We start from the raw sequence: 25,512 nt of genomic DNA, 5'->3' as shown, positions 1-25,512 counted from the left end.
GGAGCCCTGCAGTGCTCCAGTGCTGATGTGAGCTCAGAGCCCTGCAGTTGCTCAGTTGCTGATATGAGCTCAGAGCCTGCAGTGGCTTTTCAGGTGCTGATGGTGGAGCTCAGGGCCCTGCAGCGCTCAGGTGCTGATACTATGCTCAGAGCCCTGCACTGCTCAAGTGATGGTGAGCTCAGAGCCCTGCAGTGCTCAGTGCTGATGTGAGCTCAGAGCCCTGCAGTGCTCAGTGCTGATGTGAGCTCAGAGCCCTGCAGTGCTCAGTGCTGATGTGAGCTCATTGAGCCGCCTGCAGTATGCTTCAGATGTCTGATGTTGAGCTCAGGAGCCCTGCAGTGCTCAGTGCTGATGTGAGCTCAGGGCCCTGCAGTGCTCAGTGCTGCTCCTGAAATCCTCACAGAGGAAACCACTGTTGGGCTCCAGGGCTGAAAAACAGAATCTCTGCTCCTAAAACAGCCCAGATTGAAGCTGCCAGGGCAGAGAGGCCCAGCTCCAGGCACTGGAGTGCCCATCCAGAGCATTGAGAAGCACAGGGACTGTGTGAGGAATCACACCCACACCGTGCATCATTCCTGTGGGCTTTATTGTCATTTCCTTTCTGGTTCTAGAGTACAAAAGCATGCAAAAAATAGCCTCTCTATTCATGGTACATATTTACAGGGTAATGGCCACGTGCCATTACAGTACGCAGTGCAGATACATCATGCTGGAACCAGAGCGCGCACACACACAGTCGTACTTCACATCCAGTAGAACAAGAGACTTTAAATACTAACAGAACAGGCATGATCAGGTACAGCAGCACGGAGGGTCACATCAACGTCCTGAAAAGTCCTTGTTTTTCTCTTGGATTTACAGTTCTTTTGATGGCCTGGAGGAGCCCCCTGCACAACGCGGCCGTCGGAGCAGCACCGCCAGCAGGGGGTTCCCAGGTCCACTGTGGGACTCACCAAGGTTCCGTCGTGGTTTTTCCTCCCTTTTGCAGCATTTAAATCTTCGTTATGAGTCAATATGGCTCAAGCACACGTTCAGGTGCTCCGGTGTGCAGGGACGTATCACAGTGCTCGGCTGAAGCGCAGTCACAGCCCTCGGGGGATGCTGAGTGCACTGCAGCTGCATGCAGAGGCACAACGCAGGATTGATACAACGCCTGGATGCAAGTGGTGCAGAACACAGCCCCAGAGCAATAACGTGTACAGGATATCACCCTGCTGCCCCATTTAGGAACAGAAGGTCTCCTTGACAAAATACCTTCACTACAAGAATACACCCCAAGCCACGAGGCTTGGCCAGTATTTACAGGCAGGACGTGGGGCACAGCCCACACTGCAGCCTGCCTTGGGCTGCACACCAGCACTGCAAGGCGCCTGGAGACGAGCAGAAGGGAGGACGGAGAGGCGGCAGGCAGGGGCTGGCAAGCAGAAGGCACTGGAAGCAAAGCCAAGCTACAAAAATCAATGGGAACCAAACCAATCTACAATGAACAGAATGGGAAAATGAGCACACGGGTTGCTATTAATAATCCTTGTATGCGTATCCCCTGGCACAAAATCAGGGGACTCGAGCCCCAAATCCTCATGGTTAACCTAAAAAATAGTAAGGAACCAAATTTAATCATGTCCTTTACGTACAATTCAGTCCATTGACTTTCTGGGGGCATCCTCAGACCCCCCTTAAAGCTCAAAGGGAAATAGCAGTGTGTGTTCTGATGGATTGGTCTGTACAGCCAGCAGCCCATGAAACAACCCCATCTGCTCCTTGGGTGCAGTTTCTCACCTGCTGCCAAACGTAGACATGAAGCTTCCAATCCCAAGTTTAGAAGCTCTCCCTGGATTGCTATAGAGACCGGCACGTGCATAAAATTAGTCTTAAAATTAACAACTATGGCCTTAAACAACAGATCAAGTTTTCATTGTATCCCATTCGTGTTCTGTAACCTTCCTTCGTTCAAAAACCCTTCCGTAATGTTCTCCATCCTTAAGAGCTCTCCCATTCTGGGCTGTTTATCAGGAGATCAGAGTTGGAAAGCACCAGGCAGGCATTTTAAAGGAGCGAAGAGATGCGTGTGAAAGGAAATCACCCTTAAACCAGATAAATGCCAAACCCGTCCACTTCTTTTTAGGCTTCATAACATCACCCACGTGCACAGGACTGGGAGCAGGAGATGGAGTGAATCACAGCTCCTTGGGAACAGTTCATCAGCAGATGCATGAAGCCTTCATGTACAACGGTGTGTCCTGGGGGTTCAGCTCCGTGGCATTCAAAGGCTCACTGCACATACAGGAAACACTCCTTATAGTTCGTAACACTGCCATGAATAAAGCTATCAATGCTGGTAGGGTTTATGTTAAGGGTGAAGAGGAGAAGGGGGAAAAAAGGCAAAGAGAGTGACAGTGTAAACACCAAAAGGAAGATCTGATCCTTCTGCTATCCATAGAATGTGATCAGCAGCTGGAGCAGGGCTGTGTCCTGCCACACTTAATGCTTTATGTGTGCACTGAGTCGCTCTCTGATACAAGACCCTGCTTTGATGCCATTCGTTTTTCCTGATCTTTGAAACAGAGGATGGGAAAAAAATAAAAAAGCAAGGAAAAAGGTCTCCAGGGTGAACGACCCACGAGACGACGTTTGGTTTGCTGCATTGCAAATAAAAACATTCATTGGTCAAGACACCCAACTACAAAGCTCACACGTGAAGCACAAGTGGAGAGCAAGGCACACACAGAGGAGCACACGGACACCTGGCGTGAGGAACACAGCTGCCCAAGAAGCCAAGCCAGCCCTCCGCCAGCTGAGACTCGCTCGGTTCTTTATTGCTGCTCTTTTCCTCCTTTTCAGTTTGCTGGGTTGGTCCGTTTTGCTTTGCAGGCCCTGGACATTGCGATGTGAGCAGATGTGCCAAACAACACCATGATGGGTACAGCAGCAGCAGCAGCACGTGAGCAACCAGCCTGCGACAGCCACGTGGCTTCAGGACGTAGCTTCATCTTCACACACATCGGGCAGCTCTGAGTCCCTGCCTCCTTCTCTGCTCCCTTGTTTTCTATATGAACAGCACAGAAACAGAGAGATTAGAGGGAAGTATGCAAAAATCAAGCAAGCTGTGTTTTTTTCCAACAGGCAACACAGGTCAGTAGCGTTAATAGTAAGAGGGAATAGCAACAAACCAGCCTGCTGTGCTGGTACCATGTAGACAGGTTAGAGATATCCCAGCTCAGTGCACTGCAGCACTGAGAGCACACACACTCCTGGGAAATGGTTAACACCTTCCCAATGCCCAGTGAGTCACCCATTAAACACCGAAGTTCTGCCCTCATTTGGGCTGCAGATGTCCCATTCCAAGAACACAGGCACACTGTGAGGGAGAAGAGTGGCAGGGAAGTTTGTTTTTCTTCTTGTTTACAGAAAACCATAAGCAAAAGAGTGCCCCTTCCATCACCTGGAAGTGGTTTTCTATGAACCCTAAGCACCACTGCTGTCCTGAGGGAGGCTGTGTGTGAACCTTAGGTTAATTGCCATGGGGCAGCTGTGGGTTTCCTTCTGGGCCTGACCAGCTCATCAGGACATCTTAGGTTCCTCTAACTGGAGCTGCTGCTTCAAGCCATGTCAGATACAAAGGATCACAGCTGTGCTGTGCCTTCATTTCTGAAATACATCTTGAATGAAAAAAGACCATTCCTCACAAGCAAGACTTCTTTCACCCCTTCCTCCCAGAGGAAGGAAGCACAAAAGAATGATGAATAGTAACAATGAAAAAGCATATATAAACATTAGTGCCACACACACAGAGAGAATTACTGCAGTAAAATTGCTCCTATAGGAAGGGAGGATGGAGCAGAATGCTGTCACTACTGCACAAGTCACAGAGGCTGAGGGGGAAGACATTTCTACAGCACCTGGGGGAAATATAAACACCAAATTACCTTAAAGATGGATGCAAATATATAGATGTGTTTAAGAGGAATCTGTCCCTGAGAGCAAAACAATGAGACAAAGGAAGAAAGTGATCATGAAGACAGTGACAGCAGGCAAACAAGCTTGTATTTCTGTACCTAACAAGCAGAATGAAATGGCCAACAGAGCATCAGTCAAGTCTACTTGCAGCCCAAAGGAGAGATGGGGATGAGCACTGCAAGCACTAATACAAACCCACTCCAGCTCCTACCACTGCCAAAAGCTTCTGATTGCTACCAGCACGCTGCTGACAGCCATAAACACTTACCTGGGCCTCCCTATTTGGCTATTTCAGGGAGGGTTAATGTCCTGCCATGGTCACGGTGTGAGCAGCATGTACCATGGGTTGTGCACTGATAGCGCAGTGCAGGCAGAGCCATGTGAGCATGGGGTCTGTCACTACAGAATCCTCCTGATGGTGAGTCCTCGTCAGAAGAAAAGCCCATGCCACATTTAGTGATTCTATCCTTAAACTGTGAGAATACCCACCTGCACTGTGGGGCACAGCTCTTCCAAGAGACAACTCCCTTTACAATGAGAACTGATATGGCTTTTGGTTGTGTTTGTTGCTGTTCTAACAGAATCTACATGTTATCTATCTGAAATCTTCCCAACTGAAGAAACTGAAGCTGAACACCAGCAGAAACCAAGGCAGTATTTTAAGTAGAAATGCCAGGCAAACATAAACCCAGCCTGTAGCTGTTCCCTTGTTAAAGATGATGCTGCAAACATACCTGGCCTAAGTAATCTTTGCAGTGTATTCCTGAGCAGCCCCATAGCTGCAAGACCCCAGGACTTTCTCAGCACAAAGCCCTCACAGAGCAGCTCCCTCTGTGCTGCTCTGGGAGAAGCTATTCCTGGTGTGAGACTCAGGTCAGCTGCCAGCCACATGTCCCTCCTGGTTTGCTCAGTCCCACCCTACGTGCACAGAAAGGCCCTAAGGACAGTGACAGCTCTCTCAGAGCAGGGCAGGCTGCTTAAATAGACTGATTCCCCATACAGCCACGTGTCATCAATAGCAGTAGCAGCCATAATGGGAAAGTAAATTGGGTCTGTCAAAACACAGCAATTAATTTGATAGGTAGTAGTTGCAATAAATGAGCATAATAAAATGTGGTGAAGCCAGTGCTGACTCAATTAGGAGAAACCTAGAGCAAACAGAAGAAATATGGCAAATACTGACAGAAACCCAGAACTAAGCTTTGAACAATGAACAGCTGGCTTAAAAAATAAATCCTCTGTATGCTGCAACTGGAGAAATTAAGGAATGATTGGTGTGTCTTCTGCAGATGCCATTAACAACAAGGCTGAACCTGGCCATGGTCTGCAGGATCTGCAAGGCTTGATGAATCACTGCAACTTCTGGGGGGTCCTACATTGCGCTCGCAGCAGAGGCAGGTAAGGCTGTATATACATACATTAGCAGGTTCCCTGGAGCAGACATGGACCTCTCCTCCCGTCTGGTCAGAACTTCAAATGGATTCCCAAAGGAGCGTTTTCTTAGCATGGCCTTCACTAGGATCTTTGAGGAAGAAAAACAGACCAGTGAGAACAGCAGGACTGACATATCATCCCACTGAAGTTAGTTGAAAGGAGTCTAACAACAGCCTCTTTAATAATTCAGCAGACATTTAATAGCATTACATCTAGAGCATGTACCAGAGAAACCCACAAAACAGCCACTTTCAAGCAGTTTCAGCATCATTTCCTTAGGCAGTGAGCTCAGATTCCTGGACACAGATCATTGCTGGCAGGAGTCAAAGCACATATTGCTGACTGCTGCCTGTTGCTCATAAGTTTGTAAGAAGGCAGACTCAGAGCACTCCTGGGCCAGCAGCACACATGTACCCTCCAAACCTTCTTTACCAATTGAGAGCTTCAAAGTATCCTGATCTTGGCTCATTCAAATAAACTGTTGTGGTTTATACATACCACAGCAGGCAAACTTGGGATTGTCTTCACTGAGTTCTTCACTTCCTCCTCTGTAACCTCCACCACAGTACAGTGCTCTTCTTCCAGTGGCAGAGGCTCCTGGCCACCCTTGGTTAACCATGGATGTACCTGTGTGGGGAGGAACACAGACTGCTCAAAGTCTGCCACACCAAATCACTGAATGCAATTCAAACACTTCCCACTATCATTGCCTGCGGCTTCCTGGGCTTGGAGGGAAGGGATGTCACTTTTCTTCTCAAAGTTCAACCTTCCTACCATCATCTGTAGCAGTAAATGAGCTGGTGTTGGCCTGAGACAAAGCAGGGAATAGTAGTGTGTGCCCTCTAAGGGATGCTAATGGCTCCCTGAGAAATCCTGCAGATTCAAGGCTTCAATGGGAGGTGAAAAGAGGACAGAAAACAGGTGATAAAACAAAATGAAAGCAAACTCTGCAAAGCACTGTGCCCTGTCAGGACCATTTGTTCTCTGTGTTAATAAACATCCCCCAAGTAATACTGATAGAAGCAAATGTGATGCCTTGAGACCACAAGTACTAGACAAGGAAGGCACTGCTAGCCCCTGTAACACAGGCCTGGCATTCACAGTATGGCCTCTGCAGCTCACAGTTCCCATGACAATGTTGATTCTACTGGGGATTCACTGCAGATCTGCCAGCTTTTGAGTAATTTTCATTTAAATAAGTAAACAAGAGAGCTTTTGTCAATATTCCCCAAGCAAGCAGCAGCAGCACGCTGCAAAATGAGCACTCTCCCTTTCTGCGGCAGTTTGCCAGGAAAAGCTCACAAAACAAATATTGGGAACAGCTCTGCCCCATTAGGAGGTACCAGAGGAACACAAAATTCAGCTGAGACAAAAAGACTGTAAGATCAATGTTCGGTTTACCTTAATTTCAGGGACTGTTATCCTTGTTTCTGGATTTTTATCGAGCATGCGTAAGATCAGCTCCTTGAGCTCATCACTTATCTGTGATCTGAGTAAAGAAAACAGCAGTATACAGTTAACAAGAGAACTGTCAGTGCTCAAGGCACACACAGTCCCTCCTGCAGTTACTTGTTAGAAAACCTGCTCTGCTTGAAAGACATTTTCTCTTCAAACCAGCTAGAAAAAGGAAGGTTTAGTTTTCTTGGCTCCTTCTCAGGCATCGTGGTCACTGCCAAGATATTCAGTTTTACTCTTCTGCCAACTAACACAGCTACGCACTCCTTACCTGTATAGCTCAGTCTCAGGATAATGAGAGGAGGGAAGGAACAGATGTGACTAAGAGATGAAAATATACCTGACTTTTTAGCACTGTTTCTAAGGCCAAATGCTAGACCTGCCTGAACCCAGAAGCCACTCTATTCTCATTAAGCCCTTGGTCCTGCTGGCCCTCCCAGCTCTACTCCGAAGACTTCAATGACTTCTGTTGCTAATGATGTAAGCCACATCTTTAAAAACACACTTGATCCGTATGATCAAAAAGCGCTACTGAAATACAATGCCTGCATATGACACAACTGCACTAGGTTCTTGAAAATCCGTATCAGAAATGCCTTTCAATGAAGCGCATATCTGCACGGAGATGGATTTGGCAGCATTAAATGTCATTTGCCAGCAGGGCTGGATTTCAGTGCCAACATCACACTCAAAACACTGATGAGAACCAGGTACTGTGCCCACCTCCTCTGCACCCTCCCCAAAAAGAAGGAATAAACTGTCATAAAACTACACGAAGACCAAAGCATAATAAGGGATATTTTAGTCTGATGAAATCATAGCTGCTGTTCAATAATTTATGAGTCCTTTACGTGCATTTGGGTTATGGCATCTTTCGCCAACCACAAAAAAGCACAGTGGGAAGGGGCAGAAGATAAATGCAATTTAAAGTGAACACTGTCAGAATGGCACCGAGTGTCTACAGGGAACAGGCAATACAGCCCAGACAAGGGGAATGGCAGGAGGAGCTCTCAGAGATTTCCTACATCCAAGGCTGAACTCCAGGTAATGATTTAGGTGAGAATGGGAAGAACTGTGCTGCTCCTGAGATCCTGATGTAGAGGAGCACGTCCCTGGTCAGAAACTCCTCCATCCAGTGTGCTTTTTAGCCATGCCAGGATCATCAGGGTACAAACTGTAGCTAACCTCATTCACCTCATGCCACGCCATGGACTGAACGACACGAACAAGAATGCTGGAGTGATAAATATTTATCCTAGCATCTCTAAGGGAAGGGAAAGGATGTCATGGGTACAGTCAGCTTCATCTCTGTCTCAAAGGTTGTCAGGAAACAGGCAATGAATTTCCACGGACTGTCTGCACAAAGGAATGCGTCTGTTGTAGCCATGGTGAAATAAATTGAAACCAAAATATTCCTATCTGTAACGAGGTGCTAATTCCATGGGAGGTCAGTGTGGACTCAGCCCAGTGAATTCCAGCCTTATGTGTGTCTTTGTTATGATTTCATCTAACAGATAGACGCAGTTTAGACAGGTGTCAACACCCAGCAGCTCTACTTATCCAGCAGCCTAATGAGGGGTACAGCTTTTTGTTAGATCAAGAGACCAGGTGACTGAGAAGTCCAAATAAACTGCAGAGCCGCATTACTGCTGAAGGAAATGTCTGAATGAAGAAAATGTTCTTAGCACAACCCAGTTAGCCCGTTAAATGTTAATATCTTACTGCAGAGACAGATGGGAACAGTCACTTGTAAGCTGACTGCTAACCCAAATATATGATGGCTGAGAGGACAGGCATTCTGCCAGAACCTAAGCAAGCAGAGAGACTAGAGAAAAACAAACAGTTTATATTTATTTTTTGCTGCAGTGCTGTTGCAGACCAAGTCCTGCACCAACTATAGAACAATAGGTGGAAACACAGCAATGTAGAATGTGGTCTGCCTTTGTGCTCTCAGTGCCGGCAGCCCTGCTATGTGCCAAATCTCAGCTATCACCAGAACAGTCCCATACCAGCAACTGGGGTCTGTGTTTGACACCAAACCAGCGCTTAGGTCTGTAGGAGCAGAGGTGTGATCAACACAGTCCTCAGTGTGGCTCCATCAGCCCAAGTAGAGATTGATTCCTACAGCAGCGGCTGCGCTTCAGTCAGTGGAGAGGTAATTAATACAGCCAGTGGAGCCTGGGTTATGAGTCATCCTATCTAAAGCAGATGTCTAAAATAGGACATTCTAAGTACCCATTTCTCTTTGCAGACTCAGAAGGAAGCCTGGGATTGCTGAGGCAGAGGTCCAACCCCTCACTGGGAGTGCCTAAAAACTCAGTGAATATATCACAAACAATGTAACAGTGGATATTTGTACATTATCTGGTGTTGTCTGGCAATATCTCTCCCTTCCTCTCTAATATCAGACGTACTTTACATCCAAGTCTCCAGAGCAATTGTCTTTAGTCTCCATCTGCACAATGTACAAACAGAAGCAGCAAAGGCAGCTGCAATGCTTTTACAGTAATGCTGGCACAACACTCATATGAAGAACCCAGGAGAATGCAAAGAACCTCACCTGCTTCTGTCCATCCCTCCATGGTGATCCACCAGCATTTATACTGCACAGTGAGCAATGCCAAAGACTGAACTTTACTTGACAGTAGCTGAGTAAAGTTTACTTACTCTTCTGGGAACTCCACAGGCTTGCTCTTGATCTTGTTATGAAGACCCAGAATATATTCATCTATAAAAGGACACTGTAAAACAAACAAAGATTTCCCAGTTGTCAAAGATCCTGGCACTGCTTTGGAGTTTGCCATTCATTCAACAGAAGTGAACTTCCTGTGTGCATTGTCTGGATTTGATGTGGAGATGGAAGTCAAATCTCCTCCACAAAATAATTCCATTTCTTTAAAGTAAGTAAAGAAAGGTGGAGGGACCAAGCAAATACAGAACACAACTGGGACACCCCTCTCTATCCAGCCTACCATGTGATCGTTTTCCTTTTCTCTGCTACATTTTTCTATCTGTATCACAGAGATACTGATACTGACTGCCCTGTTTCACTGCTTGAAGACCTGTGTGACAGCTGTAATTTAGAGTTAGGTACTATTATTTAAACACCTGTTTTTCCACTCTGAGTAAAGGAGTTGGCTCTTGAAGTCCCTTCTCATCTGCAATGTGATTTGGGAAAACAGAAGTGTGTAGAAAGTAGACCTCTGCTCCTAACATTTGCCTTTATTTGGAAAGGAATGAGCCAAAAGACAGGCAGGCAGACACTCTCATACAGGGCTCCAGCATCTGAAAGCCAGCTTACCTTCCCGTAAACAAAGCAGTACAGGGTAATTCCCATGGCCCATACATCAAGTGCCTGAAAGAAAGCAAGTGCAAGCAGTAAATTAGATACAACACAGAGATGATAGAAATGAGCTGGATTTTCCCACTGACTCACAGAACTACTTGCACACATTGAACATTTTAGGTTTAATTTTATTGCAGTCTCTCTCTGAAGTTGGGCTCCTAAAGGCATTTATGGAGTTCATAGGGAAAGGGTCCTATTGGACTCTAACCTGCCTCCTTGTCATGGCAGGGGTTTGACAAAAAGTCCATCTACCTGCTGTATAGAACATAGAACAACCAATGTGAGTTTTGCCTGAACTGAACACAAAATCAGAGCTTTGATTTTACTTGAAAACAATACCAACCTACACCATAATGCCAGCGAGGGCAAAATGCAAAGGATGTAGGTGTGGCACCACCCTTTGCGCAGTGCCTGTGAGATGCCAGGAGACACTGGCTGTGAACCACAACCTACCTTTCCACTGAAGCTTTTGCCTGTGTTTGATATGGCCTCTGGTGCCATGAAGGCTGGTGTTCCTGCCGTGCTGGAAAGCTGTGCATCGTTCCCTTCAAACTGATTACTGACTCCAAAATCAGCAATTTTGACATGCCCATCATCGCCTAAGAGCAAATTGGAAGGCTTGATGTCCCGATGAATGATCTTCTGGTAGTGCACTAATAAAAAAAGACAAGAATATGGTTTGCAATGGTAGTTGATCCACCCAAACAAAAATCTTTATGCAAAGATGCAAATAAAGGTGCAGACTCACAGATCCTGCTCTGAAAGCAGGAATCTTTCATTACAAGCTATCTATGAAGTAACACTGCAGCTGCAATAAAGCAATTTCTGCTGAGGAAAGAAGCAGCAGGGAGCTGTAGAAAAAAAAAAATGACTCTTAGGAACGTAGAGAAAAAAAAATGTAAATCAAAGAACAGCTTTCAGAACATGAAATGGGCCCCAAATGGAGAACTGTAGAAAATCCAACAGACTTCACTGAACAGAAGTGGAAATGCTTTAGTTCTTACTGCCTTCCCTAGGAGAACAGGACCCCCACACCCCACTGCTCCCCCAGCCTCAATTACCATTTTCACATTTGCTTTTGGCATCTCACAGGAAACATGCAATTGGGAGGGGAAAATACTGATCTCATCCTTTCCTGGTTTACAAACGTGTTTAGCACATTGCTGCAGAAGCAGCCTGTCCCACAGAGCAAATCAGCTTGTGTTTAGGAGCAAGAACAAACAACCTCCATGTAACCATCCTGCTCTTCCCAAGAAAGCTTTCCAGCAGGCCTTGTCTGAGGAAGGGAAATCACGCTTGCAGATATTTTTTCTGCAAGGTCCTCTCCTTGGGTTAAAGCACTGCTGATTGATGTTGTCCTTGGCACATGAAAGAGAGCCTCAAACACATGCAGAGATCTAGGAGCACTTCCATATAACTCATCTGGGCAGCACACTGAGGCTGCCTGGGAGAGATTTCAAAGGCGCTATATGTTAAGCAGCGTGCTGTGGGCAGCTGACTCATTAGCAGCACACACACCCTGAGATGCTCCATTCCCCTAAGAGCTGATCTAGAGACATAGTAGACAAAAGCTTGGTGGTGAGCATGAGTTAGAAACACTGGTGGTTACATCCTCTTCAAGATATGCAGCAACTGTGTGGCCATGCTGTGATGTGAGCCAGTTAACGCTGTAACAGCCTGGCTAGACAGTCAGATTAACACTGAAAGCTCTGCGACAACAGCAATTATGAGGAGACATCTGCTATGCAGCAAAGCTGGTGGCAAGCTGACATTTCATTATGGTAATAGAGGTAGAGCAAAAAAAAGAAAATGGGGAAGGGTGGAAATGATGTTTCCCTTCAGGAAATGATTAGATGCCCTTCACACATGCCTGGGTGAAGGCTGCTGAACCGTATGTCTGATCCTACAGAGCTGAGATTCCCAAAACCCCTACAAAAATACAGCCTACAAAAATGCATCGACCATCCCCAGAGCTAAGCCTGAAAACAGAGAGATCTGCACTAGGGAAGCAGGTACTCTCTGCTCTTTATTATTTTATCCCACACTATTTATCTCATAAAACATATTCCCTGCCTTAAAGCAATTGAGTGAAAGTAGAAGGAAAACATGGTCTGTTTACCAGTTGCTCTGTTTGTTCAGTGCTCACATCAGCCTGGTGCTCAGCGTGTCTGAGCTCTGCAGCAATATGACTGTTGAACAAAGGAGTAGAAAACAAAAGGTAGTCCAACTCTAGAGTCAATGAACATCTCTGCCTCACAGACCAGAACATCCACTCTTGACATGAGCATTAGGGACAATCTATGACCTAGACCGCTTAGAGGAGAAAATCAGCACAAGTGCCTCTAGGGAAGCAAAGCACGGGCTGTGCTTTCAAAAGTGAGACTGACATGTCCCAGGGTATTGCAATGTAATGTCAGCCAGGGGCAAAACTGGCACACAGTTTAAATAGCAGTAAACTGAGATGAGAAGGGGATAAGCACAGAGAGGATGTGGACGGCCAGGTCAGGAATGGTGGCGCTGGGAGCAGTGTCCAACCCACACACCGTGCTGCTTTGCAATGCAGTCTGGGTGACAGCAATTAAAGTTCTGTGCCAGCTGGCTTGAAAAACTTATGCTGTCCTTACAGCATGTCTTCTGCCTAGCTGCCTTGTGGAGAGGCAATAGCCATAAAGAAAGGAGGACAGGGGACAGAAATCATGCACCAAGCACCAGCTGGTGCAAATGACTGAGGCTCCATCACAGCTACAAAGACGAAGAGCTTTAGTTCATGCCTGCCAAGAAATGATTTGGTGTAGAGCTACTAACGTGATGAAGGCAACCTGAAATCACTTTTCTGTTCTGAAGAAATGCAGTTCTTAAAGTCCTTGGTGCTTTACAGCCGGCCAAAGCAGATCACTTTACTGAAGCTGCTTCAACAAACTGATGAAATGGTTCCCCTCATTGCTGTTATCTGGAAATGATTTTGCTCTTAAGAGTAGAGGTCAGCAGCTCGCTGTAACAGCTCCTCTGTGCTCCAAGATGCTCTGCACTTTCTGTGTTGACAGACCTAATTCAAAAAAATAAATCGATACCACTTCATAATGAAAATGAAACCATGTAAGATATCACAGAGCCCTTAGGAGAAAGTCTGATTCCGGAGAGCTCCATTAAATTTGGTTTTATTAGAGACATTCTTCACTTCCGTGGAAAGGTAACGGTATTTCAGGCCAATTTGCATCTGAATAACAATGCCATGAATTGGTATAACATTTCTGAGGCACAGTTCCCAAAATGCTTTAGAAATACCTGTTTGCTAAACTTCACCGCTGCCCCATGAATAGAGCAGGCATGAAAAATAAGGGTGCACACACTGCATTGCCATCTTAACTTGTGTTTGAAAGCCTGGCCAGGCGCATCCAGAACTGGACTCAGTGAAATCCTGGTTGTATTCTGCCATCCCAATCATTCCAAGCCTTCAAAACAGTCCAGGTGCCAACTCTGCAGGGGGTGAGTTTGTACATCCAGCTTACAAAACATGCCCACTTAGGACAATGTTTTGGTACACATTGAACATCATCTCCTAGAAAAGCCAGAGGGTGTTGTGGAAAGGGTATTAAAGGAAAGCACAGGCTTACTCTGCCTCTGAACATCGGAGCCAAATGACTTTAGTAACTACAAAGTATTGCAGAAAGCCATTCCTACAAGTGTCATTGCTGCAATAATAAGCACATTGTCCCCAGGAGGCTCTCACCACTCAGCTCTCTCAGGAAGGTGTGGGTCTGGGAGCACTGCAACTGCAACCTGCACTGTGTGGGTTAGTATTGCCGTGAAACATAAAGTAATGATAAGACAGGGTAATGAAGTAGATGGGGCTGGAGAAAGGGGCAGATTTAGGTGAGGATCTCTGCTGCTAGGCCAGCTGGCTCTTCCCTGTGTGAGCAGCACGTGGCCCTGCCTGGGCCCTCCATGGGTCTCCTGCAGCTCTGCCACCCTGCTCCATCATCACTTGTCAGCAGAGCCCTGCTGAGCAAATCACTTATTTCTCTTCAGTCCCTTTGCTGTCTTCAATGGGACAAACCAGCTGTTTTTGCAGCATGCAACTATGCTGCCATTTCACAAATGCTCCTCAATTCAGATACCGTGGGTTATTCAAGGTCTAAGGAGGCTTTCCTTTTCATTCAGAAGCAAGCACCTGGGAACTGTCTGTCTATGTTAACAGTCAGTGAAGGCCAGTAGGGAACAGAGAGCAGTGCTGGGAAATGAGAAATGAGAGATTGTTCCCTACCCCTTTTTAAAAAGGTGCCTTTTACTGCATTTCCTTCTGGAAACCTCAGAGCTCCAGCAGATTAATACCAACTTGCTAAAAGCCCATTTAAAAACTGCACATATAAAATTTTTGCAATGCACTGACACATCCTGCTATTTACCGAGGCTGATGTTGAATTATACTTGATTAAAACCAGAGTCCCATTCAAGGGCAAAAGCAATCCATATGGTGCTACTGCGCAGTCTGTTTAGTATTACTTTCACATTACCCCTGTAGCAAAGAAATGATTTAACACTCCCAAGGAAGCTGCTGCACCACCATCCAGAGCTTAAAAGAAAGGCTGCTCTTTGAAGCAAGCCTCCCCACTAGTCTGCAGCACACTTAGAATGAGCCAGAGGAAATGGATGTAGCGCACTGTTCAATAGTGTTACTCAGGCCCAAGGCTGCCATCTACACCTGCCATCCAAACCACACGAGCACAGCAAGTCACAGAGGACACACACAGAACGGCTTCCTGCTGCAGCTACATATGTGGCAACGTTCAAGGGACCACTGGCAATGCTGAGGATGGGCTACATACAGCAGGTACTGCCAAAGGGAGCTGCAGAGCCTGCACTTAGGGCTGCTCATTGCCCCAAGAATAACTGCTTACATAACACCTCAAATGAAACAAAAAAAATCAAACTGCTTGATCTTTCATAAACGATTCTTATGCATCTCTCTGATCTACTCCATCAGCTAATTACTGTTACATTCAGTACTCGCTGCTCATTTATCAGCAACACACACAACTGCATTAAAGGAATCCACAAGAGAGCAAACAGGCTGGGAGTTCATTTAAGCTCCACCATGGACTTGTGTTCAAGTTCTGCTGCATCATGTCAACACAAGACCTGAGGAACCCACACCTGTCATGAAACAGAAGAGCCCAAACCCATCCACGTCACTGAGACTTGACAGACTCTACCCCTGGCTTACGTGGCAGTCAATAATCTTCAGAAGGGACAAGCCTGTGTTGACTACGCTGTTGATTTATTCGCTTGACTTTCAAGATAATGGAGACTATACTCACATATTGATGATTAAGTAGATTAAGTCTTATCTCAGGAAAGCCATGCTTTGATCAGCATATCAGGTACTTCATTACTGCTCCAGGCTTAGTGCACTGGGACTCCCAGCTTCACAGGCACTTGTACAGGTAGAGAACTGATTCCATAAAGGTGACTTCCCAATGTCTTTAGCAGTGTATCACAACTCTCCTTTGAGCTCAATAGTTCACACAGATGAGAAAAGCATTCCTCAGCACAGGGAACCAGAATTGCTACCCTTAGCAATTGCAGTAGAGAAATCATGCGTTTTCTACAGAGAACGCCGGAAAAAAAAGTATATTTTTTTCTCCTTTTAGTCACACAACAATTCTTTCAGCTTCTCATGAACCCAAAGAGATACCAAGTTTGCAGGTACACAGCAGAAGGGATGGCCCCTGTGTTTCATCTACACTGTACAAGTCAGCAGGGTTTTCTCTTGGGTCAAGCTGTGTGCTTGCTCTGTGTTAAGTGTCTGCCCCTGGCTACTGTCAGAGCTAAGCTACCTGCTCAGACAGGCCTTTCACTTGCTTACTCTGACGCCTTATTTAAGCTCTTACTAAACAAAGCCACTTAAGCTCTTACTAAACAAAGACACTTGTGTTCCAATCCTAACTGGATACCTGCCTGGCACATCCCTCCTGCTTTTATATGTGTTAGACTTCCTCATACCTCTCTCGAAGCTCCCACCACTGGGGATAGTTTCAGGTACCTGTTCATTGTATTGAAACAATTGTCAGGTCACAAGAAAAACATTCCTTGCCAACAATGGAAGAAAACCCTCCCTTCACCCGATACTGATTTCCACTGTTCCTCTGCCAAAGTGAAACAGCATCATGCCAAACTCACCATCCCTCAGCAAACCCATTTACTGTGCAATTCTAAACTATCAGTCACCTCCCAGTCAGTGCATTAGGAAACTCAAATAGTGGCATGAAACTGAGCCTGTATTATGGCCACATCCAAGGTATCAGAAGGAAAACAGTAAGTAAAGCACAGGAGAATACCTGTCTTTGTCCAGAAAATCTCAATGCTTTCCTGGGGGGAAGGAAACGTTAAAGTGCATAGTAAGTATTTTCAGCCATATTTCTAACCCCAAAATACAGTTGTGCTGTCATTAATTAGGTCTGGAGGACTCCACAATTCCTAGCTTTTTCTAACAGATGCTCAAAGGGATGGAAGGACACTTGACTTTGTAACAATGACACAGAAAAGGACTCTGTGGCCTCCAAAAGACAGCCCTAAAGCACAATGCAATAGACATCTTTAAAAGCAGGGGCAGCACAGAGCATGCCTGTGTCTGGTCACCTCTTCTGTCAGCTGAAGCTCACACCCACATTTCCCATCTGTTTGGCTACTGCAACCACTTCCCTCCACTGCGTCCCCCTGTTTGCAGAGTGCAGCACGTGGACCTGGATTAACACCTTGCAGGCTCTGACAGGAATCCACTTTGCAACTTCTAATTTAATAAAACCCAACCAGCAATGATGCATTTGCTGCTGTGATGACTGTGAGCTTCAAGCAGCTGCATGGTTATTGAGTCTCCCAAATTACATAACAATTATGTATGCTTCCATTAAAATTACCTTGCAATCTCTAGATTGCCTGGCAACACTTTTCCTTCAGTGTGCATAAACGGTGCACTTTCCCCCTGTAATTACATAATAATTGCCATGCATTTACCCAGCAGTTCTGAGAGAACACCATTTTTAACTTTCATTTACTAATAAAATAAGTGCTTACTCAATAGCCCAAAATAAAGCATCTTATTGTTCCCACTGTTGTGTGTGCTTGGGCATCCTATAATTTATTGCCCCATTTCATTCTCTTTGCCAAGGACAACAAGAACTCTTTTTTTTTTCCACTGTCTTCTAAGCTAAACTTTCTTCTGAGTGAGAGCTGTTACCTACTGCAAGTGCCAGCATCATCCAGCACAGCAGAGCCTGCATCTCCCAGCTGAGGCATAAAGGTTCTGCAATAGTGTGAATACTGATGAGAATATAAAAAGCTGCAGTCTTTGCCCTTCAGACTCTACTGAAAAGCAGCCTTAAGCTTCCCATCCCCATTCATATACACCTTACAGCACAGAATTCTCTGGACTGTCACAAAAGAGTAAACAGTGATTTCATTTCCATTAACTGCTACTTTTCCCATTGATGTTAGATAAACAAAATGAGGTGACATTGTATTTCAGTGAAGATGGACCAGGACACTGCAAACCACATTCCTCTGCCTTGGCAAGGGCCATCAATGCTCATCAGAAACCTGTTCTCTGCAAGAACTGCTTGCCATTTGAAACCTGGTGACACACCTTCAGTGAAAGCCTTAGGAAAGCGAAGGGCTCATCCTGACCCTCAGAAGTGCTGAGCTTGCAGAGGCCACTTGAGATTGAGTGAAATGAAGGCAGACGTGGCTCAAGGCACTACAACAGCGTGAAATGCTCCTTTCATGCTTGACACAGCTACGTGCTGGACCTTTGAAAGTACATTTGAAACAATTCCTTCCTTCCTATTTTCTTCCTGATGTTGTAACAGCTGGGAAAATGTCACCTCAAATGATACAGGGATGTGACACAGCTCTCTGTCTTGCCAATATCTGACCTTTCTTACTTTGCACAATGCTCACTGGCCATTACAAACAATTGCATAATGATATTTTCTGCTTTATTCTTTATTCCATTCCCAGTAATTCACTAAATCCTGTTAACTTTGTTGACTATCTCTGGGCAATGGCATTTACAAGAAAAATATCCAGAACAAGAACTGAGTGAGAACAGCTCATTTAGAGCCTGTCACGATGTACATATTTTTAGTGCTGTTTCTCCCCCTCATACATTATCTGTATTTGGCAACAAGGATTTTTATCTGCCCTTTTATCATACCATCACTCACTATCATGCCATCTCCCTTCCAGTCAATTCTAATGATGACTGCTCTTGAACAACTAGTCATCACCAGCCTCTCATGTTGCATTCTATTCTATTTCTGGGCATTTAGGAATATATAGAGCAATCTAAGCCACATTATGCTGCACTCCCCATGGTTAGTGCTTGCCTTGCTAAGGTGGAGGCAGCTCTTTGTTCCAGCTGAAGCTACTGACTCAGTCTACTTCACTACAAATGCTTCTTTGCTAGCACTGCTTTCAGAGACTATCTCTGAAAAGACAAAGAGGAAAAAAGCAAGCTACTGTTTTCCTAATTTCCCTTCCACAGAATGTCTGGTTCCAGCATCTGTTATGCAACCTGGGTAAACCCGAGTTGAGCAGAACCACCAACTGCAAACTCTGTCACATGCAATTAGAGAGGATCTTGCTGGCTAAGCTGATACAGCCTACTGATGTTGAAAGGCTTCTCTCCAGCCAAACAGGAAGCTGACACGCATTGCAAACAGCCATCACTTTTGGTGGTACTCACAATACTCAATGCCCAGAACAATGTCTCGGAAGTAGAGCCGGGCCTGATCCTCACTGAATGGCTCCTCACTTGGTACCTCCATGACGGCCCTGGAAGGAAGAAGGAGAGTAACTGAGTTCTTTGCAAAATGGCAGCAACATTTACTACTGAGGTTTTACGTCCCTGAAATTATTCTGTATCACTGTGGTCCTATCACTGAGGGCCTGGATCCCAGAAGGTCCAGGACAAAGCCTCCACCTCTCTTCCCTCCTTGCTGCCAATTGATAGATAACCTTCTTTTCCCATCTGCATTTTTCTGAAACTGCTTTTTCTCCCTCTATATAAGCATTTTTCTGCTGCTGAGACCAGGCAGAAACAACACAAGCAACAGGACTGGCAGAGCAACTAATGGAGTCTAATTGCCTTCCACTAGAGGCAGACAGCCTGTGCTTGGTCAAACAGCACATTCCCTGGCCTCAGCTGATTGGAGGAGCTTCCCACCACTGCTTCCTACAACACAGTCATCAGCCTGGTCACCAGGGAGACTGGCAGCCTCTCACCAGTAGCCTGCTGGTGCTGGCTGTCTGCAAGAGGCTTGTATAAGGGCCAAAGGGAGAAATAAGCCCTCTGGGAATCTCCCCCATCTCTCTCAACCTCACTGCAACTCTGTAGGGCTGCAGATCCAGCCCAGGTGTAGCAAAAAGTAGTGCAGACACCCACAACATCACTAAACCTGCCATGGAAATGTGCCAACTAAATAGCCACCCACAATATATTAATACTGAGGGCAAAGTAAGACTGACGTTATTCTATACTCTTGCATCAGAGAAAGCTATGATATGGCTGCTACCCCATCATAATATTCCCTACAAAGAGCTTCTCTTCCAGGCATCTACTGGGGAAATGGCACCAAATTTAGCATCAGGATCAAAGCCTGACATCAGGACAGATTTTCTCTGAGTCCATTATGATCCACTGCACTGTCCCAACCTGTGACAGCATGAAGGTAACTACAGCTGGTTTGTCTCCTCTGTGCTTGCCTGTAGAGGGTGATTTGTCCCACTGTGCACATCAAAGGTTCAGTTTCACCTAGGAAGCTAACAATAAACACCAAAAATTTCAGCAAGGAATCCCAGGAGGGCTACTTACCCTTTCCTCAGGAGGTCAAACACTGCAAGGAAGGAAATCAAGCCACAAATGAAACAGGGAAGAGAGAACCAGGCTTATTCATTTTTTAGCACCTGTAACAATACACTCATTCCTATACCTGCAAAATCAATTTATCTCCTTCACCTTTCTTAGTTCCCACATGACAAGAACATCAGGGGATGCTAAATGAAAATATTCATCTCTTCAGCAAAGACAAATATCCCCATCTCCTGCCAGTTTCAAGCAAGAAGACAGTGGGTAATTTACCAGCAATTCTTCTGCTGATCCCAGTGTTAGTCCTTGCTGATTTGAGGCCTGCCTCATTCAGTACCGCCAGGGAAGGTGTTTGGTGATATTTCTGCTAAATTGCTGATACTGAATGAGGTGCTCTAAGAACACACCGCTCCATTTCTGCTGTGAGAATCAGCAGTACAGCTATAATGCTACCAGAGAGGTAAACGCTCCCCAGGGGGTGGAATTGTAGAGAATTTATTGGCATGAGCGGAGGTTTGCAGAATATGAGAGTTTGTGTGTCTGATTAGGGGGTTAAATGGCAGCTTGTCCCAGCCATGGGTGTTTTCTGGTCCTTTGGCAGCAATTACTGAGGTTCTATGAAATACTGTCTTGGTAGCAATGCTAGGATATGAAGCAACTTGCAGGAAAACAAGGGGACATTTGAGGTCTCCTAGCTCCAGCCTGGTGCTTGAGCCCAGGTGCTGGGGGTACGAAAAACCCTCCTGCACCCTTCCCTTCTCTCCTGGCTCTGGAATTGGAACCTGCATACATAAAGAAGAGGGCAGAGCGGCTGTCACAACTTTTTAGTGTCCTTCTGGTTAAGGAGATGGCTGCAGCTCTGCTGGAACACATGGCTGCCATGCCCTAATTGCAAAGGGGACTGCCTTCTCAGGAAAACTAACCCTGCTAAGTTGGTACAAGTTGCCTCCCAAGACCTGATACAAGTTATTCACATCGCTAAGCCTAAAGACCAGACAGTTCTGTTAGCATATAATGATTCACATACCCATGTATAAGTTGTCTTCTGCAGGATCATCAAGGACCTGTAGTTGAAAACAGAAATGAGGAAGAAAAATAGCAAGAAAAGTCATTTTTAATCAAACAGCATTTCACTGCTCCCTGTACACCATGCTAAGCCTCAAAGCATTAAGAAAGAGTTACACTGATATTTAGAGATTCTTGGGGGGTTTGGAGGTGGTGAAGGACACAGGACACTCCTTCCAGCTCCTCCCCATATTTGTAGAAACCACTTACCAATAAAAAGGCACTGTTTATCCTGATCTGATATCAGCCAACATTGAAAATGGCAATGAAGTCTCCCATTTGTCCACGCTCCCATGCTTGTCTATACACCAGTTTCACTGGTCAAAGCTTGCTGCTTTTTCTACCAGCACATCCAGCTGCCCTCACTTGGGCACCAGGCCAAAGCCCAAGATAAGTGTGTCAGTTTGTCACACACAACTGGTGTGATCTTATTTAAGATAACCAGCCTATACTTTGGAACAATTGCTTTAAAACAATTTCAGCTGAAGTAGGAGTAGCTAAAGGAATGTCCTCTTGTCAGAATACAAACCAGATTTGCTTCAGGGTTTTGCTTAGGGTGGAGAAGTAGCTCACCTCTATCAGTTTAACAACGTTGACATGGTCCAGTTTCTTTAATATGGCTATTTCCTGGTAGACTCTGTCCAGTGGTGCCATTGATTTAGACTGCTCTCCTGAGGATGATTTCGACCCTCTAGGAGGAGGTCGACCTACAATCACAATAATGCAGTGAGGAAAAACTCAGCTTTCAGCATGCAGAAATGAACAGCAACTGGGACTTCTGCAGGGTATCTTCAGCTACTCTGGAATTGGTGTATTATGATCCCAAAGCATTACAAGCTCCACCCTGAGCAGTGATTTCCAAACCACATTCAAGCTTGCTCCTGCTGACTTCTGGCCTGGTCTGCCTGTCAGATCCTGTGGTCCCACCTCTGGGACAAGGTGCTAATCTAAAGGGACAGAAGAGCCCCTGGGAGGAAGGGGGTCTAACCCTACCTAAATTCCAGTACTTAATTAGGTTTCATAGATGATGGAAAGGGAAGAGCCAGTACTTCAAAGACTAGAAAATCAAAGCCAGAAACCCAATTACCAAGTGCTTTGAATTTCTCTGTGCTTGGTCTTTCACTACCCGCTGCATTTTAACCAACCCTCCAACTACTTGGGAAGCCTTCAAACAAGGTAAAGTTCTGCACTCCTTCCAGGCAATGTTTCTATTGAGAGATTTGCCTGGCTGAGGACAACGAGCAGATCTCAGAACGTGAGATACCCACGTGGAAATCCATACTGCTTCAAAAGCTTCTTTTTGGAGAGGACTTTCATGGCCTGAAGGAAAGTGAAAAAACAGTGTTAAAACCAAATAAGAACTCAAGTGCTCACTGCTCTAATGATGGAGCATGCTGGTCATCCCACAGAAAAAAATAACTGGTTTTAATTCATTTCAAATAGGATATAGGAAAATTAGTCCAATTTCTGCCAGGGAAAGAACTTAAGGGAAAAAGTGGGTTCCTCAAGCAAACATTTCTGTAACTTGTTTCCGGGATGCTATGGCTGTGTTGGAAGTCAGAGAAGTGTCCAGGCTGCTCCACCTTCCTTTTTGCCTTGCCAGAGGGTCTAGAAAGCACGAGAGCTGGAGCATCAAAGCCATACCACTAACATCCTTCTACCTCCATCATACACCCAGAGTACAGTGAGGACACAGCACTTTGGTGTGATCCAGCACCATACCCAAGGCCATTAATGAGGTGCTTCACAGGCACCCATCCCTGCAGCCTCAGCCAGTTCTGTCCATCTTTTCAGTAGTTTCCCTCTCAACTCCCACCTGATCATGCACTGGCACCAGCACTAACCCAGGAAGTGGAAGCATGGAATGGAGACAGTGTAATTTTTTCCGCCATCCAATTGGTATTAACACCATGACAAAAGGCAATGTGAATTTAATAAACAGCCTCCACGCCTCCATCTCATCTGTGAGTTAATAACCTTTCCGAAGGCCACATCCCCAAGTGACCCAGCAGATAAATATTCCATTCAAAAATACCTCTTTGTACTAGTCTAATCTCCCTGGTGACAGGACAGTTACTCACTCCTTCCCTTAGGATGGGTAGCTACTCCTATTAATTAAGCATACAAATCTCCAATTCACACCAAAGTGACCCCTCTGAAATACAATTAGCAAAAGACTCCTGCAGGATACAGTCAAATGCCAAGGAATACTGTATTACTTTTCCATGATGGCAGGCTCTACACACTGCCTGTTATTTACACATACACCATGAACAGGTCACCAACACCATTCTGGAGAGCTCCTTCTCAAGCTGTTCTTGCTGGCAGCAATGCTGCTGTGTGTCCCAGGTCCTCACCCACGCTCACGCTGCAGCCAGGTTCACAGCTCACTGAAAGGATTGTTATTTTTGGTACTGACCCAGTGAAATCCTTTGGATTTGCACCCGTGTAATTGAGAAGAGAACCTGGCTCAGCTCAGTGAGGCTCTCAATCCTGCCTGACAGCTCCTGAGCCAACTGTTGGAAATGACAGCACTGAGAGACAGGCTCAAAAGGACTTCTCTTTCATTTAGCACAATGTTGTATCCAATACAGGCAGCCAAATGATTCACAGTCGGCTGAAAGGGGATCCAAGACATGCACAACCACATCTAAGGGTGGCCAGGACCAAGCCCAGAGGACTTCTTGCATCCCTTACTTTTATCTCTCCATTAGGTAGGTAGGAAAAAAATATCAAAGGGCTTTATATTCTTATTTTTCTTTCAACAGCACCAGCCTGGGAATAGAAAGCTCATGTTGCCCCAGTCACACCCTGAGACCTCTGCCTTCTGGCAATAAGCTTTAGAGAAAGAATTAATAGAAGATATGATTTGCTGCATAAAACTCCCCAGTTGCATCACAGCTCAAGAAACTGAACTATAGCTACAGCTGTGCCTGCATCAGCCCAGTGCTGGCTGGGGCTGAGCTGACTACAAACCACCTCTGCTGTCAGGATACATCTACAGCACTTTCAGAGCTGCGGTTTCTGCTACTATACAAGCAGGGCTGGATCAGAATAAAGGACCTGTTCCACTGAACCTCCAAACACAAACGTGGAATGAAAAACAAACTTTATCCTGCAGAAGGTCAGAGCTGCTTAATTATTACAAGAGCAGAGATGAGAATACATGGCAGTGAAGCAGCACTGTAATTACAGAACGAGGCTTCCTCAATGAATTGGAACTACGCATTACGGGAGCAGCACAGAGATGCTCCAGCAAATTGCTCCTTCCAGGCTCACATGCAGGAAAGTGCCAAAGGCATTTCTATTCGCAGGCAGAGCTAATTACCCAGATAATGCTTTTTTTGATAAAGAATCAGCTCAGAGCCAAGCCAGGGAATTTTCCCCACTGCTCAGTATTGCTTCAGCTTCCTCAGGAAAAGAGGAGACCCTCAAAGATTTCCCCTACACATGCCCTTGCACCCACCTTCCTTCCGACTGTTCGTACAAGGACACAAGCCATGACATTTTCCTGAGAGGCAGAGGGAACCCTGTGCTTCACTTTGATGTCCATTTATTATTGAAGTCTTCTGAGGTTTTGTAAGGACATCAAGGGAGGAGAGCTCAGATTTATGCAGGAGGAGGGACCAGGGACACAGCAGCCTTCACAACAGTGAGGCCTCAAACTCAACATCCTGCTTGTGTTAATGACAACTGGAAAATGTCTGTTATTTGAGGGACGGAATAGTGACAAAACAGACTGAGCCAAGGGAACCTATCACCTGTGCCTTGTGATATTTTCAAAACACTCGGGATACAATTTCATTTGGTAACAGGAGGACTTGCGTGGAAAAGGACCCAAATCCACGCAAGAGCAGAAAAACATATATAGTCCAGACCCACAGCTCCCAGGGGAGAGGGAAACAGCTCAAAGCCTGGCTACTAGCCACCTAAATCCCCTGCTAAAGAATGATCCAGCGCCCTGTGGGAGTGCTGAGAGGATCAGAGCACATTCCCAGCCCTCCTCCACCTGCCCTCTCTGACAATGACACCAGTAAGAGAAAGTGGCTAAGCGGCTCTGCCAGGGTAGAGGAATGCTGCGAGGTGAAAGAAAAGCCTCACCCAGACAGGCTTAGCTGCCACATCCCAAAATCCTGCTCCCACTTTTACCTAAGGTGATCCAAATCCTCGCAGCATTCCCAACAGCAAGACTTGCTGGTGACCATCTTCTCATCAGCAGTAACGCTTCATACAGCTCTCTGAGTTCATAAACTCAGAAGGGACTTCTCCCCACCCTGAAACTTGAGAGCTATCAGCCTCGATACAAAGATTGTTAGGTATATACAGGTAGACAGCCTGATCACGCAAATCTTGTTTCTTAGGAAACCAGATTAAAAAAAAGGGGGGGGGG

The 25,512-nt window shown here is 45.7% G+C and overlaps 1 protein-coding gene across 7 annotated transcripts in view; it reads right to left on the bottom strand.

Moving 5' to 3' along the window:
* Nucleotides 1-568: 568 nt before the first annotated feature.
* CAMKK1 (calcium/calmodulin dependent protein kinase kinase 1) overlaps nucleotides 569-25,512 on the bottom strand; it is a 62,178-nt gene continuing 37,234 nt past the window's right edge. For 6 of the 7 annotated variants that reach the window (XM_015880717.2, XM_015880716.2, XM_015880715.2 and 3 more), the window contains 13 exons: nucleotides 22,391-22,442; nucleotides 21,696-21,829; nucleotides 21,085-21,121; nucleotides 20,064-20,085; nucleotides 18,936-19,024; nucleotides 10,646-10,845; nucleotides 10,148-10,201; nucleotides 9,514-9,587; nucleotides 6,793-6,880; nucleotides 5,890-6,018; nucleotides 5,376-5,479; nucleotides 3,927-3,974; nucleotides 569-3,046 (listed from right to left, as the gene is read on the bottom strand). In XM_015880717.2, coding sequence (XP_015736203.1) covers nucleotides 2,974-3,046; nucleotides 3,927-3,974; nucleotides 5,376-5,479; nucleotides 5,890-6,018; nucleotides 6,793-6,880; nucleotides 9,514-9,587; nucleotides 10,148-10,201; nucleotides 10,646-10,845; nucleotides 18,936-19,024; nucleotides 20,064-20,085; nucleotides 21,085-21,121; nucleotides 21,696-21,829; nucleotides 22,391-22,442 — 1,104 coding nt within the window. In that variant the 3' untranslated portion in view covers nucleotides 569-2,973. The remainder of the gene's footprint in view (nucleotides 3,047-3,926; nucleotides 3,975-5,375; nucleotides 5,480-5,889; nucleotides 6,019-6,792; nucleotides 6,881-9,513; nucleotides 9,588-10,147; nucleotides 10,202-10,645; nucleotides 10,846-18,935; nucleotides 19,025-20,063; nucleotides 20,086-21,084; nucleotides 21,122-21,695; nucleotides 21,830-22,390; nucleotides 22,443-25,512) is intronic. The other variant, XM_015880719.2, reaches the window with a different exon arrangement.

The sequence above is a fragment of the Coturnix japonica genome, chromosome 19, assembly GCF_001577835.2.
Source record: "Coturnix japonica isolate 7356 chromosome 19, Coturnix japonica 2.1, whole genome shotgun sequence".
In the NCBI taxonomy this organism is placed as follows: Eukaryota; Metazoa; Chordata; class Aves; order Galliformes; family Phasianidae; genus Coturnix; species Coturnix japonica.
Note: the sequence above shows the minus strand (reverse complement) of the source record. Positions and strands in the feature narration are given on the sequence as shown.